The sequence below is a fragment of the Trichosurus vulpecula genome, chromosome 2, assembly GCF_011100635.1.
Source record: "Trichosurus vulpecula isolate mTriVul1 chromosome 2, mTriVul1.pri, whole genome shotgun sequence".
Lineage (NCBI taxonomy): Eukaryota > Metazoa > Chordata > Mammalia > Diprotodontia > Phalangeridae > Trichosurus > Trichosurus vulpecula.
Genome location: NC_050574.1, coordinates 157,987,069 through 158,005,173, shown reverse-complemented (window position 1 = coordinate 158,005,173; position 18,105 = coordinate 157,987,069). Strand labels below are relative to the sequence as shown.

At 40.0% G+C, this 18,105-nt stretch overlaps 1 protein-coding gene across 1 annotated transcript in view; it reads left to right on the top strand.

Annotated features, from left to right (window-relative positions):
• The window catches only part of MTNR1B (melatonin receptor 1B), a 28,128-nt gene extending 12,323 nt beyond the window's left edge, over window positions 1-15,805 (top strand). The window contains exon 2 of the mRNA XM_036742635.1: window positions 14,940-15,805. Coding sequence (XP_036598530.1) covers window positions 14,940-15,805 — 866 coding nt within the window. The remainder of the gene's footprint in view (window positions 1-14,939) is intronic.
• The last annotated feature ends 2,300 nt before the right edge of the window (window positions 15,806-18,105 follow it).

Here is an 18,105-nt window from a genome sequence, read left to right as displayed (position 1 = left end):
AAGAAGTTCATGGGTATGAACTTTGTTACTAAGGAAATATTACCGGAGAAAACATTCAGTTTGCTCCTAGATAAAGTAATACCAATCAACATTTAATAATGCTTTAAAGTTCGCAAAGCACTTTACATACTTTTTCTCACATGATCTTTGAAACCATGGTATGTTGCTGTTGTTGTTCAATGGTTCAATCATATCTGACCTTTGTGACCCAAGGACCATGGTCTGTCCAAGTTCACAACCATTGTTTCTTCCACCATCTCTTTTTCCTTTTGCCGTCAATCTTTCCTAACATCAGGGTCTTTTCCAATGGGTCTTGTCTTCTCTTTATGTGACCAAAGAATTTGTTTCAGCTTCAGTATTTGACCTTTCAGTGAATAGCCTGAACTAAATTTTTTAAGTATTGACTGATTTGATCATCTTGCTGTCCAAGGAACTCAAAAGTCTTCTCCAGCATCATAATTTGAAAACATCAATACTATGGTGCTCAGCTTTCCTTATAGTCCAATTCTGACAGCTATACATTAATACTGAAAAAACCATAGCTTTAACTATATACAGACCTGCATTGGCAAGGTGATGTCTCTGCTTTTTAGTATGCTGTCCAGATTTGCACAGTTTTCCTTCCAAGGAGTAAGCCTCTTTTAATTTCATGGCTGCAATTACCATCTGCAGTGATCTTTGAGCTTAAGAATATAAAATCTGATACTGCTTCCATTTCTTCTCCTTCTATTTGCCAGGAAGTGATGGGACCAGTTGCCAAGATCTTAGGGTTTTTTATGTTAAACTTCAAGCCAGCTTTTACACTCTCCTCTTTTATTCTCATCAAAGAGGCTTCTTAATTCCTCTTCAGTTTCTGCCATCAGAATCTGCATATTGTTGGTATTTCTCACAGCAAACTTAATTCCAGCTTTTGATTCATCCAGCCTGGCATTTTGCATGATGCACTCTGCATATAAGTTAAATAAATAATGTGCCAACATATAGCCTCGTTGTACTCCTTTTCCAACCTTAAAACAATCAGTTGTTCATGTTTAATTCTAACTGTTGTCTCTTGACCAAAATAAAGGTTCCTCAGGAGACCCTCTCACATCTTTGAGGAATTGCCACATTTTGTTTTGCTTCACGCAAAGACTTTAGTGTAGTCAACGAAGCAAAAGTAGATGTCTTTCTGGAATTCCCTTGCTTTCTCCATAATCCAGCAAATATTGACAAGTTCATCTCTGGTTCCTCTGCCTCTTCAAAAACTATCCTGCTTTTTTGGTAATTTTCAGTTTACTTATTGCTGAAGCTTGTTGAATCTTAAGCATCACCTTGCTGGTGTGTAAAACGAGTGCAATTGTTCAGTAATTTGATCCATCCTATGAGGCAGGTGTTATTATTATAGATGAGTTAAATGATGTTGACAGAGGTTAAATGACTTGCTCAGTGTCACACAATTAATAAATATTTGAGGTCCAATTTGAACTGAATCCAAATCCATTGCTCTATCCACTACGCCAACTTGCCTCTATGCTCATGTCTTTGTTGTACTAATGATGAATCCATCAAGAAGCTTTTATTTTTTATCGTGTAATAAATAAAAATTTTAATTTTCCAAATTAAAATTTAGTTGAAATTAAATTTTATTCTTTCAGTTGATAAGCATTTATTCTCTCTTCCTTTTCACTACCCTCCCGAAAACAGGTAAACAAATCCCTTGAAACAAAAAGGATTGATGAATCGAAGCAATTTCCAAAATGTGTCTTATTCTGCTTATTTAGTCCACCACCTCTCTGTCAGGAGGTGGGAAATATTCTTCATCATTGGTCCTATGGAATCGTGGTTGGTGATTGGGTTGATCAGCATTCTTAAGTCTTTCAAAGTTTTTCACGCTATTAAGTGCTTACTATATGGCACAGTGAATAGAGCACTAAGCTTGGAATTGAGAAGACTCATCCTCGTGAGTTCAAATCTGGCCTCAAACATTTACTAGCTGTGTGACCCTGGGCAAGTCATTTAACCTTGCTTGCCTCAGTTTCCTCATCTATAAAATGAGCTTGAGAAGGCAATGGAAAACCATTCCAGAATCTTTGCCAAGAAAGCCTAAAATGGGGGTCACAAAGATTTGGACATGACTGAAATAACTCAACAAAAACCACAAAGGATAGGCACAATGATGATGATAATCATAAGATAAATAAAATTATAGATTTAGTGCAGGATCTGCCCTTAGTTGTTAATAGTCTAATCCCTTCATTTAAAAGAGTGGGGCCCAAAGAGATCAAGTTACTTCTCCAAGGTCACAAAAGGAATAATAGCAGTTAGATTTTGAACCTATGTTTTCCGATACCAAATTCATGTGGTAATCTTTTTATGCACATTAAATCTTATTTCATCTTCACAATGTCTGTGAAGAGGGTAGTGCCAATATTGCCACCCACCCCCATTTTGGAGATGAAGAAACTGAGGCTTTGAAAGATTAAGTGCAGCTAACTAATAAATGGCAGACTCAGAACTCCAATAAGAGTCTTCTGACTCCAAGTTTAGTACTCTTTATCACACAATCTCAAAGATTAGTAAATGAAGGAAGTGGGGAATTTAATAGGCTAGTGGACTGGAATAATAGTTCCCTGGTCTTTTATCTTATACCCTGGTCAATCAAAAAACATCTGTGTGCTTCTTGGCTTACTTGCCCAGAGAAATGTACACTGGAGGGAGGTTGAAGGTGGGAGAGTAAAATGGGAATACTTGAATGGAAGAGATTTTTTTAAAAATTGTTACATCTCATGCGTAGAAGGCTGGCTTGAATTAGTGAAAATTCTATATTATATACAATTTTGTTAATGAAGTATTTCCTGTTTGAGGTTCTCAGTCATGCTCATTTAATGGTTAGGGAAGAATGATTTATAATGATCATATCAATTATTTTATGTAAATACCTGCTCTTAAAATGCTTGAGTGAATTTTCTTTAAACATTACATCTATAATTTTGTTTATACTGGGTCCAACATATCCACGGTTGAGAGAATTCCTTTCCTTTCTCTAATGCTATCAGCTAGAGTTCCCACTGGGTGTGCTCCTACTATCGTTAACCAAGAATGACTGGTGTCCCAGTTCCATTTAATCAACTAGTATAAATTAGCTTTTACAAAAGGATATTTCCTTTGAAGATATAGGAAGAACAGAAAAGGACAAACATTTCTCCCCCAACATCTTAGTGGCTCACTCCCCCCATATTACCTCAGTTTCTTGGGAAAATTGGCTCAGACGTAGCACAACTTCAACATAGTATTGGTCTCACCAAGTTCACATCCAAATGTGACATTGCTGCCAGATGCATCCTCTTCTCAACTCATCATAGCTAGGCTGGTCCTGAAAGATGCTCTCTGGGTCATAAATTCTGCGCTGGTTACAAAATGCCACATAAACTTAATTCTTGGACCTTGGGTGACTTGCTTTCCTGACCTTACAAAATCGACAAGGTCCCAACTTCCTTTGTGTAAAATGAAAAAAAGATGAATAATAATAATAGCTAATATTTACATAGCACTTACTATGTGCCAGGCATTGTGGCAATCACTCTATAATTATCATCTCATTTGATCCTCACAATAACCCGGAGGGGGGTTTAAATACTAGAATAATCCCCATTTTATAGATGAAGAAACTAAGGCAGGCAGAGGTTAACTGACTTCTCTGGAGTCAAACAGCTAGTAAGTATCTGGGGTAAGATTTGAACTCAGGTCTTCCCAAATTCTAGTCTGGTGCTCTATCCACTACAGCACCTAGCTGCCTCTGATTCATGTAAAGAACTGAAATGCACATTTGTAGGTCCATGTATTGGCCTTGGGGAGAGGGGTGGAGAGAGAGACAGAGACAGTCAGGCAGAATGACTCAGGTCTCTCTCCTTATAGCACTGTCTCTCATTGGATGCCATCAGCAAAAGAACCAAACCAAGAGCAGAGGGCCAACCAAGAGTAGTGCCTAAAGATGACAACACCTTTTAAAGATTCTCCAGCTTGTATTCTACAACTACAGTAAACTAAAAAGGCTACTATGTTTAGCAGATGGGAACCAGTTACGGAATATCTGTACATGCTCTAAAGTCTCTCTAAGGCAGTTCCATTACACAACAGTGCTGTACTGAAAGCAGGCTCCTCAGGCTTCCTTCCCTGCACGCTGTGAAAGTTCACAAGGTCTGGCCTTATTGGTTAGTGCCTTTTTATACATGCATTTCCCATGAATACTTGCAGGGAAAGAACTTTTGTTTTGAAAAATGCCTTAATTTGAATACCAGTAACCATATTTTATGTAATATTTTATTTAAGTCTTGTATTTATTTTTATTCATTTTATTATTTTATATTATATATGTATTACTTTATGTATCTATTGAATTTGTTTTTATTTTATATCTTTTATATATTTAAGATTTGTAAATTTTTGAAACATTTTAAAACATCTCATTCAATTCACATAAGTACTCTGGGAGGTAAAAAGAACAGATATTATCATCTCCATGTTACAAAAAAAAAGGTACCAAAAGCCAAGCAAAAAAGAATAAATTCCTGCTTTAGCTTTTTAATCAGTGTAATAGAACTTTGTTCATTACTTTCTATTTCTTAGAGTGCTCTCAAACATATTATCTCATTTGTCATTTCTGTCTCTACAGTAACTCATTTGTAATTACATTTCGTATTTGTTATTGTGTGCATATGTGTTTGTGCACACGTACACAATGCAATGATTTAAACCTTATTTTGATGCTTCCTATATACTTCGCCTTTTCTCTATTCACAGTTACCACTCTTGTTCAGATTCTTATCACTTTTGTTCTGGGAAATTTTATTAGCTTTCTAACTAGTCTCCCTGCCTCCAGTACTTACTCTAATACCCTCCAGTATTCTCTCATCTTACCAGTTACTGTCATTATAGTTCTTCCCTGGCTGGGTCTTCCCCAGAAAGTCCAGATACCTCAAAGCCAGAACTTCTTTAAAAATGATAAGATATGGGAGTAGTATGTGGAGTAAACTTGACACAGAGAGAAGGAGAGAGAGAGAGGGAGGGAGGGAGGGAGGAAGGAGGTAAGAAGCACTTTTTCTTAGGCTGGTCCCTTTTCTTTGGGGAAGCTGTGAACGGGTCTTAAAGATTCAGATTAGCTTAATCTTTGTATTGTGTCTTATACTGGTCAGTTTCTAACTTTGGCAAAGTTGTGTTGACCCAGAAGACACTACTTGTCATTTTCATTTGCGAACACATTTTAGGTTTTAGGTTGTGTGTGAGTGTCCATTAATAAGCTACTGAATCTTATTTTGGTGCTACATCCACAGTAATCCTTCCCTATCTGACCCAGGTATAGGGACATCATTTCGTGGGTTATACTATAAATATGCATAAGGTGCTCCTGCAAAAGCTTATTAGTAATCTCATGTGCAACCTAATTTAAACCTGTCGTGTCTAGGGAAGAAATATATGGGGAAATGATTTCTCCTTGACTATAGACCAAGAAGGCTGGGCCTGATTTTGTCTTGGAAACAAAACAAGTTTTTTTTTTCCTTCTTCCTCCCAGAACTGTTCAAAGACCCAGGTGAATGTGTTGCTGCAATTAGTTGATTCGAGCTTGCTAGGAACAGCCGCTGTATTGGAGTGGAATAATGAGATCAGGTTCCATGAGGAAACCAATGTGTTCCTGCCTTCTTCCCCGTGCTGTTTCTAGCCCTGCAGGGTCTCATTCTTACGTATGGCAGCTTTTAGAATTTAAGCCCTCTTCCCAAGAGAAACAGCTGGTAGAGAGTTGGCAATAACTCCTACAAGTGTTGGACTTTCACAGCACATGTGCTAGCAAACATAGAAAGCCTGTTGGTTGCTCAGAAGGGAGCAACACAAGTGCCTCTCCTGAATTGATTGCCATGTGTTAAAAAGAAGAACATTTCAAATAACTTCCAAAAAAATGTTATGGAGTAGATGGGAGTGGGACATTCCAAGAAGACATCTGTGAGCAATAGAACATGAATGGAGAAGTGTCTGGTATACAGTAAGTATACAGTAATATTTGATTGATTAAGTAGCAAAAGTATTAAAATTAAGTAATTTTTTTACAGTCAGGGTTAAGTGACTTCCCCAGGGTCCCAGAGCTAGTATCTGAAACCAGATTGGAACTTAGGTCCTTCTGACTCCAGGGTCAGTACTCCTTCTACTGCACCAGCTAGCTACCCCTGATTAAGGAAGTTCTTAAAATTCTCCTAACTCACTGTGGAGAGAAGACCAAGCTGTTGATTGATCTGAACCCCCAAAATGCTCCCCTACCTCCGCAAAAGACTCCATATGTTTCTAACATATTTATAGGTAGAAGAGATCACAGAAATCATCCAGCCCAATGCTCTTATTTTCCTGATAAGGAAACTGAAGCCCAGAGAGGTTAAGTAATTGTCCAAGGTCACACAGGTAATAACTAGTAGGACTGGAATTTGAACCTAGGTCCTCTCATGTCCAGTTGGCACACTTACCATTGTTCCACACTGCTTTTCAACTTGAAAACTCCCAGGGAGTGATCACATTCTGAAAACTGCTCCTGTTAAATAATGCACTGACTATTTGGATGTTGACACCAGAGCCCTGCCCACGAAAGACCTCTAAAAATGCCCACTACATATAGATGTGATTCTTAACCACTGGCCAAAGCTATGTAAAAGAGTCAGCATTGTTATAATGCTCATATTGGCTATTTTGATCTTTCTTCCCTTCTTCTATCTGTCTATCTTAATAGAAAATGTCACCTTCTACAGGAAGACTTTCCCAACCCCTCTTCCTCCCATGCTAGGGTTTTCCCTGTATTGATTATTCCAGTTTATCCTGTATATACCTTGAATGTACATAGTTGTGTTCGCGTGTTGTCTCCATCACTGGACTGTGAGTTCCTTGGGAGCAGGTGCTGTCTTTCGCCTTTCTTTGTGCTCTCTGCCCTTAGTACAGTGCCTGATACATAGTAGACACTTAATAAATGTTTATTGACTCATTGACAGGCTAGTGTAGTAAGATTCTATCCAAGGAAGTCGACATTCTCAGGGGGAAAAACAAACATAACTAGCTGCTGCCTCTTTATCCCCTTAGAATGCTTTTTCCTAATTCTTCTCCAGTGCTCACCTCGGTAGTTCCACACTGGGAGGTTCAACCCCAGACAGAGCTATTTCTGTGAGATATTTAGCAAGATAGGCAATCTAATATGCCCCCAGGGATGTAACAGAGGAAGAGGTAGAAATAACTGAGGCAGTATTTTTACTAATTTAAAGGCTGTATAATATGATTTTAAAAAATTAGTCAACTAGCATTTATTAAGCACCTATTATGTGCTTATCCCTGGGGATACAAAGAAAGGCAAAAAAACAGTTCCAGCTCTCAAGGAACTCACGGTCTAATGGAGACAAAATGCAAACAACTATACACAAATAAAATACATGCAGGATGCTATATATATGTAGGTATATGTATATATATATATATATATACACATATATATATTTGTTTGCATGTTGTCTCTCCCCATTATTTAGATTATGAGCTCTTTGAAGGCAGGGGCTGTGTTTTAACTTTTTTTAATATCCCCAGCATAGTGCCTGGTACATAGTAGGCACTTAAGAAATATTTATTGGTTAATTAATTGATACCTTGGTAATCTCAGAAAGAAGGCACTGGGAGGACTGGGAAAGGCTTCACCTGACCACTGTAAATCTGAGCAGTTTGGTATCTGACATCTTATCTGGGGTCTCATAAACTATAAGCTTGTTGATTGATTGACTTTGTAAGTCTGAGCAAAACAGTTTTCTAGGTCCTAGTTTATAAAACCAGAGATGATTGTGTTGGACATGACTTTCAGGTTTTCTTGGGTAGATTATCCACTCTGAATTGTGCTAGGTGATCTTAATATCATATGAGGATCTTTCCTAAACTGGCTGGTCCCTTACCTTTACAGGTCAATGGGAAGGTGCCCTGCTATATGTCCTCATGATTCCCTAGCTGTGTTCCTCTTTCTGTCATCAACATTTGCTTTAAACTCACATACGCAGGCAGAGACAACTATTCAGCCTATTCTTCCAGCAAAACAAAGTATAATAGCACTTATTCACTCTGAAAGTCAGGAGAAAAGTCTTCCAGGGAGTCTCTTAGAATCCCAGAAGGGCTGAAGAGGTAGTTACTCCTTACTCTATGTAACCCTTAGGAAGGCCAGGTCCTGGTTGGCTGAGGTCAGGTGTATATATATATGTGTGTGTGTGTGTGTGTGTGTGTGTGTATATATATGTGTGTGTGTGTGTGTGCATGTGTGTGTGTGCATACATGTGTATGTGTATGGATATATGGATATACGTGTGTACATATACACATATGTATGTATGTATGCACATATACTCTTACATACATAAATATCCACTGAAACAAACCGATACACAGCTGATTCCACTTCCTCACTGTCTTTTAAGTTCCCACTATATGCCAGACCCTCTGCTATCAAAGAAAGGCAAAAGACAGTTCCTGCTCTCAGGGAGTTCATGGTCTAATGAGAGAGACAATATGCAAACAACTATATAGAGAGGATAGACTGAAGATAAACTTGGAGGAAAGGCACTAGCATTAAGGAGTATTGGGAAATAAACACAAAGATCCAAGCTTTTGGGACAAGAATTCACTGTTTGACAAAAATTGCTAGGAAAACTGGAAAGCTGTCTGGCAGAAACTAGGTATAAACCAATATCTCACACTGTAGATTAAAATAAGGTCAAAATGATATATCATTAAGGCAGAATTCATGATTTCAAAGAAAATCATGAATATGCCTGAATGGTCCAGAATCACAGAATATAAGGAATTCTCTAAGTAGAAGGCAGAGGAGTTAAAGCATTTATTCAAGCTCCAAAATAGCAGACCCACGGACCAGTGTCCCCAATTTGATATCCTGGCAAAAACCTTCCAAAACCAATATGCCCATCTCACAATAGTGACCAGGAGGTTAAAGAAAAATATTATGGCAGCAAGCCAAGTCATACTGGTGCTTCCCCCCCACCCATGCTGGGGCCCTCCAGTAAGAAGATTACCCACTGGCCTCAAGCCCTTGCTCAGCACTCTCTGGTCTGCACGAGGGTCAGTACTGCTTTCAGTAGTGCCTGCTGCAGCCACCACTGCTTCTGCTGCTATCACTGCTTCCGCTGCTGCTGCCGCCACCACTTCTCCTTCTCCTGCCTCCACTATGTCTCAATCTCCAAGCCGTGTTCTCTCCTTTTATATAGTTGCCAGATGTCATCCCGTTGACTAGAATGTCATCCGAGTGACCAGAACTCAGGCGCCTACCATTGGTTCTGGTCTTATCCACTCCCCCTGGGAGCCTGAGAGCCCCCCACCCCAAGCCTATTCAAATGGGCAGGAAAGATCTTCTCACTTACTGATTGCCTTTACAAATGGGTACATGATCTAGAAGTAAAGAGTGATATCATAAGCAAATTAGGGGAGCATGGAGTATTTTATCTGTGAGATCTATGGATAAGGGAAGAATTTATGACCAAACAAGAGCACTATGCTATGTAAAAATGATAATTTTATTAAATTAAATTTTTTTAAAATTGCATAAGCAAAACCAATCTTACCAAGATTAGAAGGAAAGCAGGAATCTGCGGGGAAAATTACAGCAAGTTTCTCTAATAAAAGTTTCATTTCTCAAATGTATAGAGAACTGAGTCAAATTTATAAGAATATGAGTCATTCCCCAATTGATAGTCAAAGGCTATGAAAAGGCAATTTTCAGAAGAAGACATCAAAGCTATCTGTAATTATATGAAAAATGCTCCAAATCACTATTGATTAGAGAAATGACAGAAAAGGGAAATGACAAATGTTGGAGGGGATGCAGGAAAATTGGGACACTCATACACTATTGGAATCGTGAACTGATTCACACATTATGGAGAGCAATTTGGAACTATGCCCAAAGGGCAACTGAACTGTGTATACCCTTTGACCCAACAATACCAGACCTTTAGCCCCAAGAGGTCAAAGAAAAAGGTAAAGGACCCATATGTAGAAAAATATTTATAGATGTTTGTTTTGTAGTGTCAAAGATTTGGAAATTGAGGGGCTGCCCATCAATTGGGGAATGGCTGAACAAGTTGCAGTATATGATTGTGATGGACAATAGATATTGTGCTACAAGAAATGTGAGCAGGGTGCTTTCAGAAAAACCTGGAAAGATTTACATGAACTGATGGCAAAGTGAAGTGAGTAGAACCATGAAAACATTGTACATAGTAACAATATGGTACAATGATCAATCGTGAATGACGTAGCTATCCTCAGTATTACAATGATCCTAGACAATTCTAAAGGACTTATAATGAAAAATGCTATCCACTTCCAGGGAAAAAAATGACGGAGCCTGAATGCAGATCAAAGCATGCTTCTTAAAAATTATAGTTTTCTTTTTTTCAAGGAGGAGTCCATGTTTTCTTTTACAACATGGCTAATATGGAAATGTTTTGCATGACTGCACAGGCATAACATATCAAATTGCTTGCCTTCTCAAGGAGCAGGGAGATAAGGTGGGGTAGGAGAGAATTTGGAACTCAAAATTTTTAAAAATGAATGTTAAAAATTGTTTTTACTTGTAATTGAGAAAAAGTAAAAGAACTATTGAGAAAGGCTTTTTGTAGAAGGTGAGATTTTAGCTAGGACCTGAAAGAAGTTAGGAAGATGAGGAAAGAGAGCATTCTGGACATAAAAGGTAGCCAGTGAAAATGCCCAGAGTGTCTTGTGAAAGAAACAACAAAGAGGCCAGTATCTTGATGATTTTTTTTTGGTGGAGAGGGGGAGGAAGAAGGCGTCAAGATCTGTGAGTTTTTCAGTGTGGACTTCATCATACTCATTGTATGAAAACTCCCTTCGCTGATACAGATGAGCAACCTATCTGTAACTTACAGTCTTAGAGGGCTGCCTGGAGGCAATGAGTGGTGAAGAGTTTTATAGTTATAAAGGAGTATGTACAAGAGACAGGATTTGAACCCAGACCTTTTTGATTCCAAGGGAAACCCTCTATCCATGATGCCACATTGCCTTTTGTCTTCATGATTTTTTTTACCACCTTCTGATTTCATCACTAATAGGGAATTCTTCTCTTTAGCAAAGTAAGTCTGTACCTTTTGTACAACTTACAGTGGTAGACAGTTGCCCAGGGCACTGAGAGGCTAAGTGAATTGGCCAAGGTCACACATTTAGTGTGAGTCATAGGCAAGATTCAAACCCAGGTAATCCTGGCTCCAAGACTAATTCCGTATCCACTATGTATCTCATGGATACCACGCTCCACAGCCATCCTTGACTTAGTTAAAAGGAATAAGTAGCTTCTCTACTATAAGAGCATTCCATGCATAAAAGTTCAGGTGCAGAGAGGGTTGCCAAATGAACATTATTAAATGGTAAGGAACTACCTATTAATACTTATTAGTTTATATTCCCCACAAAGAAACTCCCAACTAATGTCTGATTTCTCCCTTCTGTGGCTCTTCTCCCATTTTCTGACTTCCTTGTGCCTCTCAGACACATGGTGGCAGTAAAGATCTATAGTCAACATTAATAAAGCTGATGACTTTACCCAAAGAAAGTCTGATCTATTCCATTGGCCTTTGGAATGTTGTTGCTATAAAGCTGCTATCTTACATGACTCTTCATGTTGCCTGCAAACGAAGTTCCCACCAAAGATCAGACGGGGCTTTGCTTTTAACTTGTTGAAGAGATCAAGAGAGAGCCTTTGACCTTATAGTGTCTATGCAGAAAGTATGAGTCTGACAGCTGAATTTAATGGGTGAAGAGTGGAATTGGAAAACAGTCCCACTCTAGGTCATTATTGCTTTGGGAAAAAAATATTTTAGAAGACCAGCGTGGTTCAAGGGCTAACTCATATAGGTTTGTTATTGACCCCATAGGCAATCCAGGGTGTTCCTAAATTTTGGACACATAGGTAAAAATGCATATTTTCAGGAAATGAAATGAATGAAATTTTCAACATTTTATTTAATTGGAATATTAACAAATAGCATCTTCAATATGATTTCCATCATTTGTGATGCAAAGGTTGATGCGCTTTGCAAGATTCATGTGAACTCAATGTGATAACTTCTCATTGCCATCAATTTTGGCACATTCACTCTTTATGCGTTCAATCAAGTGTGTTACATCTGTGATTTTCATTGAGTACACCTTCTCCTTTAGCACACCCCAGAAAAAATAAGTCAAGGGGGCTAAGGTCTGTTAATAATCCATTTCTTGAAAATATACATTTTACCTATGTGTCCAGACTTTAGGGACACCCTGTAGAATGAATTTATTGCTTGGTCTTATGCTAGAGTAGACCTGACATTTAGGTCAGCCCAAGAGGCACTCATGGTATCTTTATCTTGCTCTTCCTTCCTGATGTCTCTGTTACTTTTGATGCTGCTGACCACCCTCTTCTTTTGGAAACTCTCTTCCCTCTGGATTTTCACGATGCTATTTTCTCTTGGTCCATCTCCTACTTCAATCTCCCGGACCTCTCCTCAGTCTCCATTGCTGGCTCATCATTAATATCATGCTTTCTAATTAGGGGAGTCCCCCAAGGCTCCATTCGGGGGTTTCTTCTCTTCTGTTTCTACAGTGTCTCTCTTGATAAGAGCTCCCATGGGTTTAATTATCTTTGTTCAGATGATTCGAGATCTCTATATCTAGCCCCAGTCTCTCCTGAGATCTAGTCCCACATCATCAATTACCTATTGTCTTTTTCAAATTGAATGTCCCAGAGACATTTCAAACTCAACATATCCCTAGCAAAACTCATTATTTTCTCTCTTTCCTTCTAAATTTCCCTATTTATATTGAAGGTAGCACCATTCTTGTAATCTCTCAGTTTCATCACCTCAGTACCACATGATTGCTAATACCCTGTATCACTAATACCAAGAAGGCATGTATGACCAATGGAACATGAATGGAGAAGGAAATACCTGGCACACAGTAAGTATACAGTAAATATTTTGCTGATCAAATAGCAAAAGTACTAAGAATAAAGAAATTCTTAAAATTCTTGGATTTTATTTTAAGGGGGAGGGCAATCAATTGAGACATATTCCTTCTCTTCCCACCCCCAATTGCTGAAGTGCTTGACACTTCAGAATAATTCAGAGGTAACATGATCCAATGATGTCAGTAAAGACTGCTTGTGTCAATGGGGATTGTCCAGTGGGCAAAGAGGGAAGCTACCCACTTAGTGGACTTTAAAAGAACTTGACTCCTCTTCTTGGCCTACTTTCTTCCCTCCTCCCTCCAGAGTAGGACACGTTAATCTCTGGAACTTCTAGTGAGGGGTACAGTAAGAGCACCTTTCTCCTTCCCCCCTTTATGTTGGCTTTGAACGCTTGTGCTGGCTAGGCAACCTAGAGCCTGCATCTTGGGCCTCTGCATGCCCCTTCGGCTTTGTGTTTTCTTTCCCAAGTATAGCAGCCTGAATATCTACCTCAAGGAAATGTCTTCTGACCCACAAGGTCAGAGGTTGTACCTCTTCCCTTTCCCTTAGTACTTTTCTCCAAGAAACTGCAGAGAACACCTCCTGTTGTACAGGTGACACCCACTGAGGGACTCAGTAACTCCTGAACTCTTGAGGTATCCTGAAAAGTCTATCTTTAGGAATGGATGAAAGGCACAGTGAAGAGGAGAAAAGGGGAGGGGTCAGTTGATTACCACCATTCCACTAGGAAAGGCACGTATTATGAATGAGACAGTATTCTAGCCATTCATTCTTTTGTTTTAAAGAACTTGAAATCTGTGGGAAGAAACACCTCAGGCCAAAGCAGGAGAAGGTAAGGGGGACCCTAAAGCTTCCTGAAGGACTGAAGGGGACTATGACCCGGGCATTTTTGTCACTAGAGGAAATTGTTTTGCCAGTGATTGGTATCATAATCAACACCTTATTCTCATAAATCCTACGGTCTAATTATCTGCCAGATTCTTCATTTCTACTTCTACACATCTTAAACCTTCCCCTTCTGTCTAATTATGTAGCTGCCATTATATTTCAGGCCCTCATCACATCAGATTTGGACTATTTCAATAGCCACCTAATTGGTATGCCCTAAGTCTCTCCCCATTCCAAACCATACTCTACGTACACCAAAGCGGTTTTCCTAAAGTATAGGTCTAGCTTTTGGTAGGAGTCTCTACCTCTCTGATCCTTAATTTCCTCATATATAAAATGATGGAGTTGAATCACATGATTTCTAATGCCCCATCCAGTTTTAATACCCTGTAGTTCCTCTTTCCCTTTTTGCTGTTCCCCCTCCCCCTGCACCATCTTCTTCTCCTTCCCCTACTTCTTGCCAATCCCAGCCCCACTGTCACCATTTGTGATCAAACAACATGATGTATGGCTCCTCTGAATCGGGATGCCCGGTATGACACATACTGTCTGTGGGACCCTAGGCAAGCTCCTTAACCTCTTAGCACTCAAGCAGTTCTCCAAGATCATTAGCTATAGGAAAGATTCCAACCTGTATTGGCAGAGTTTTCTTCATCTGGGAGTTTCCTATACCAATGACATCACAAAGGCAGTCCCTATCCCTACCCTTAATAGTAAATAGAAGCGGAGAGTAGTTTGTGCAATTCAGGCAAAATTAAATTCTTTTATGGGAATTTCTTAGACCCAAAGTGGAGAGAACAGCAAAGAACGTAAGTGTCTTGCAGATTCAACATAGGACTCCAAGACATATTTTTTGAATGAATGAGTAAATGTTTGGTTATAGAACATAACTTTATGTGTCTGATGTGTTGAGGAAGGGGGGAGCGGGGTTAATCATTGATTTGTCAGTTAAGTACCCACATTGATCAGATGTCTACCACATGCATTTATTATAGATGCAGTCTCAAATGACCGTCACCTCTCTTCTCTCTTGCCTTAGGTAATATGTTCTTGGTGAATCTGGCTTTGGCAGATCTGGTGGTTGCCTTGTACCCCTACCCCCTGATCCTGATGGCCATTCTCCACAATGGCTGGGCCCTGGATGAGATACACTGTAAAGCCAGTGGATTTGTGATGGGGCTCAGTGTCATTGGCTCTGTCTTCAACATCACTGCAATTGCCATTAATCGGTACTGCTGCATCTGCCACAGCCTTGGCTACAAAAAGATCTACAGGGCCTGGAACACTGTCCTCTACATCTGTCTCATCTGGGTCTTCACAGTGATTGCCCTGGTACCCAACTTTTTTGTGGGCTCCTTAAAATATGACCCCCGCATCTATTCCTGCACCTTTAACCAGACAGCCAGTGCCCACTACACCATTGCAGTGGTGGTGATCCATTTCCTTGTTCCTATCACCATTGTCATTTATTGCTACCTGAGGATCTGGGTGCTGGTTATTCAGTCCAGGAGAAGAGTGAAGTTGACAATGAAACCCAGGCTGAAACCAAGTGAGGTCAGGAATTTCCTCACTATGTTTGTGGTCTTTGTGATCTTTGCCATTTGCTGGGCTCCACTGAACCTTATTGGTCTTGCTGTGGCCATTAACCCTTTGGACATGGCTCCCCGGGTCCCTGATGGGCTGTTTGCCACCAGCTATTTCCTGGCATATTTCAACAGCTGCCTGAATGCCATTATTTATGGTCTTCTAAACCAGAATTTTCGGAAGGAATACAAAAAAATTATTTTGTTTCTATGGATACCAAGGCTCTTCTTTCAGGGCAATTCCAAAGATGGGACTGACAGTCAGAGGAAGAAGCCTGCTGCTTTAAACCAGAACTACCCAATAGAGACCAAGACCTTGTAACCTTTCTACAGAGCACCCAGAAGGAATCAGTGCATCTGGGATGAGTTCTCTGGCAGAGCAAGGAAAGGACTGGTGGAGTATTTGGAGCAGGTGGGCTCCAGGATCCTTATCTTATTTTATTTTTTAAAGCAGTATTTCACTTATGGAACCTCGTTTTTCATACGATCACTTTTGGACAAGATTCTCAGTGGACTTGTACAGGGGCACCATGCTTAACTAAGCTCATGGGCTCACTATCCCTTTGCACAGTGACACTGGTCTCTTTCATTTTCTGCATTGTGGCCCTGGGCATTTGGTGCATCTGAGGAAAGACTAAGGAGCCACATAAGGCACCAAAGGTCTGATTTCTGGTCTGCCAACACCTCCACATGGGGACTTCTGATTGTACTGACATTTTTACTTCTTGGTGCTGTGTTCTCACTGCTCCATCCAGGGACAGAAAGAAAACCTTCCTTCCTAGAATGGCATCAAGTCCCACGTGGAGGAAGGTCAGTCATCCAACCAAGGAGGTCTCCCTGAGAAAGGAGTCTCAGCAAAGTTACTAAACATCTCATATCTCCCCTCCATCTTCATTATTTAGGTGAAAATAGGTAACTAGGGAAGTCTTTAGGGGGAAGGAAAGGGGCCATGCAAAGATAACCAAGGGGCAGGGAATGGGAAAGGAGAAATAATGTCCCACCTTTTGCTTTACTTGTGGGGAGGGCAGTTCTTGATATGAATGAAAGAATCTCAAGTCTTTTTATTTTTTATTTATTTATTTATTTTTTAAATTTTATTTAGGTGACAAGAAAGTCACCTCCTCCCCCACTCTCTCCATAAATCATTGATTGTTTAGCTGTTGATAATCCCTGGAGGATTCCCAAAGGTTGGGCTGATCCACCTGATTTAGTGGATCCTGAATCTGTGCCATCCTCCCGTGGGTGTGGAAATAAACGCAGGAGGCATGCTGCATTTACATAGGCTATTCTAGTTATATCATGATCATCTCCCTGATGTCAGTAAAGGAGGAAGAGGAAGAAAGAATTGAGGTGGTGGGGGTGTACTAGAGCTAGCTCTGGAGAGCTGATTGTTAAATTTCCATTGTGAGCACACTCACACATTGGAAATCATACAAGCTACAAATCAGGGCTTGATTTATTGTTGGTTTGGGTTTGTTTTTTTATTGTCTATACTTAAGAAAGTGATGGAAAAAATGTTAATAATGCCTATTAAACTTAAAAGTGTGTCATGGACAAAAATTCCCCCCTCCCCCAGCCAATCATTAAATATTTACATTTCAGCACCCCTGGGTGGAGGGATTGGGACCATGTGTCAAATGCACATATTTGAAACTTTCACAGTCCACAGGGGAACTATTTTTAGACTCTATCAACCCATCCCTGGCTATAATACCTTGCTGTTCTATAAAGCCATAACTTTCATACCCATCTCTGACCTGGCTACAAATGCTGGGCTCTTTGCTCAAAGAATTTCACGCCACAGAATTGTGGACTAACACACACACACACACACACACACACACACACACACACACACACACACACCCCAAAAGAAAAAAGGAACTATGAAGATTGAGGGGAGGGACTATTTCGATTTTTTCGATTTTCAGTGTCTAACACAGTGCCTGGCACATAGTAGATGATAAATAAATGTTTCTTGATTGAGAGAGGCAGAAAAATGGGTGGGAGTATGGATAGGGGAACTCAAAAGAGAGTGAAGTAAACAGCCCTGAAGTGCAACCTGGGACAAAGCCTTACCTAGAGTGAGACAACTGGGGCTTTGTCCCAGTGCATGGAATTTAGTACAGCACTTGCAGTCCTTCAGTAATGTAGAAGTACTAAAGCTTAGCAACTCCCTAGCAAAGATGATTAGTTATAATAGGAAGCTACCAAAGTATGGGTTGGGCTGAATTCCTCTCTTGCTATCCTCCTCCCCACACACCTTTCACAGCAGGGTCCCCAGCCATTAGCATAATGGATATTCAAGGGTCTCCGTTTTCTGAATCTGTTTCCTACCTTTAGAAGGGAAAGGCCATTGTGAGGGCAGTGAGATTTTGTGTGTGTGTGTGTGTGTGTGTGTGTGTGTGTGTGAGAGAGAGAGAGAGAGAGAGAGAGAGAGAGAGAGAGAGAGGAGACAGACAGACTTTCTGGACAATTTGTCCCTTGTACATAATCTCTTCTGTTTACCTGTCGCTCAGGTGTTGCCTAATATTTCTTACAATTCACTAACCCATACCTCTCCACTTTTTCCCATAGGTTCCTGTTGTTGGGCCTGGAGGCTGGGGAAAGGGATGAGAACAG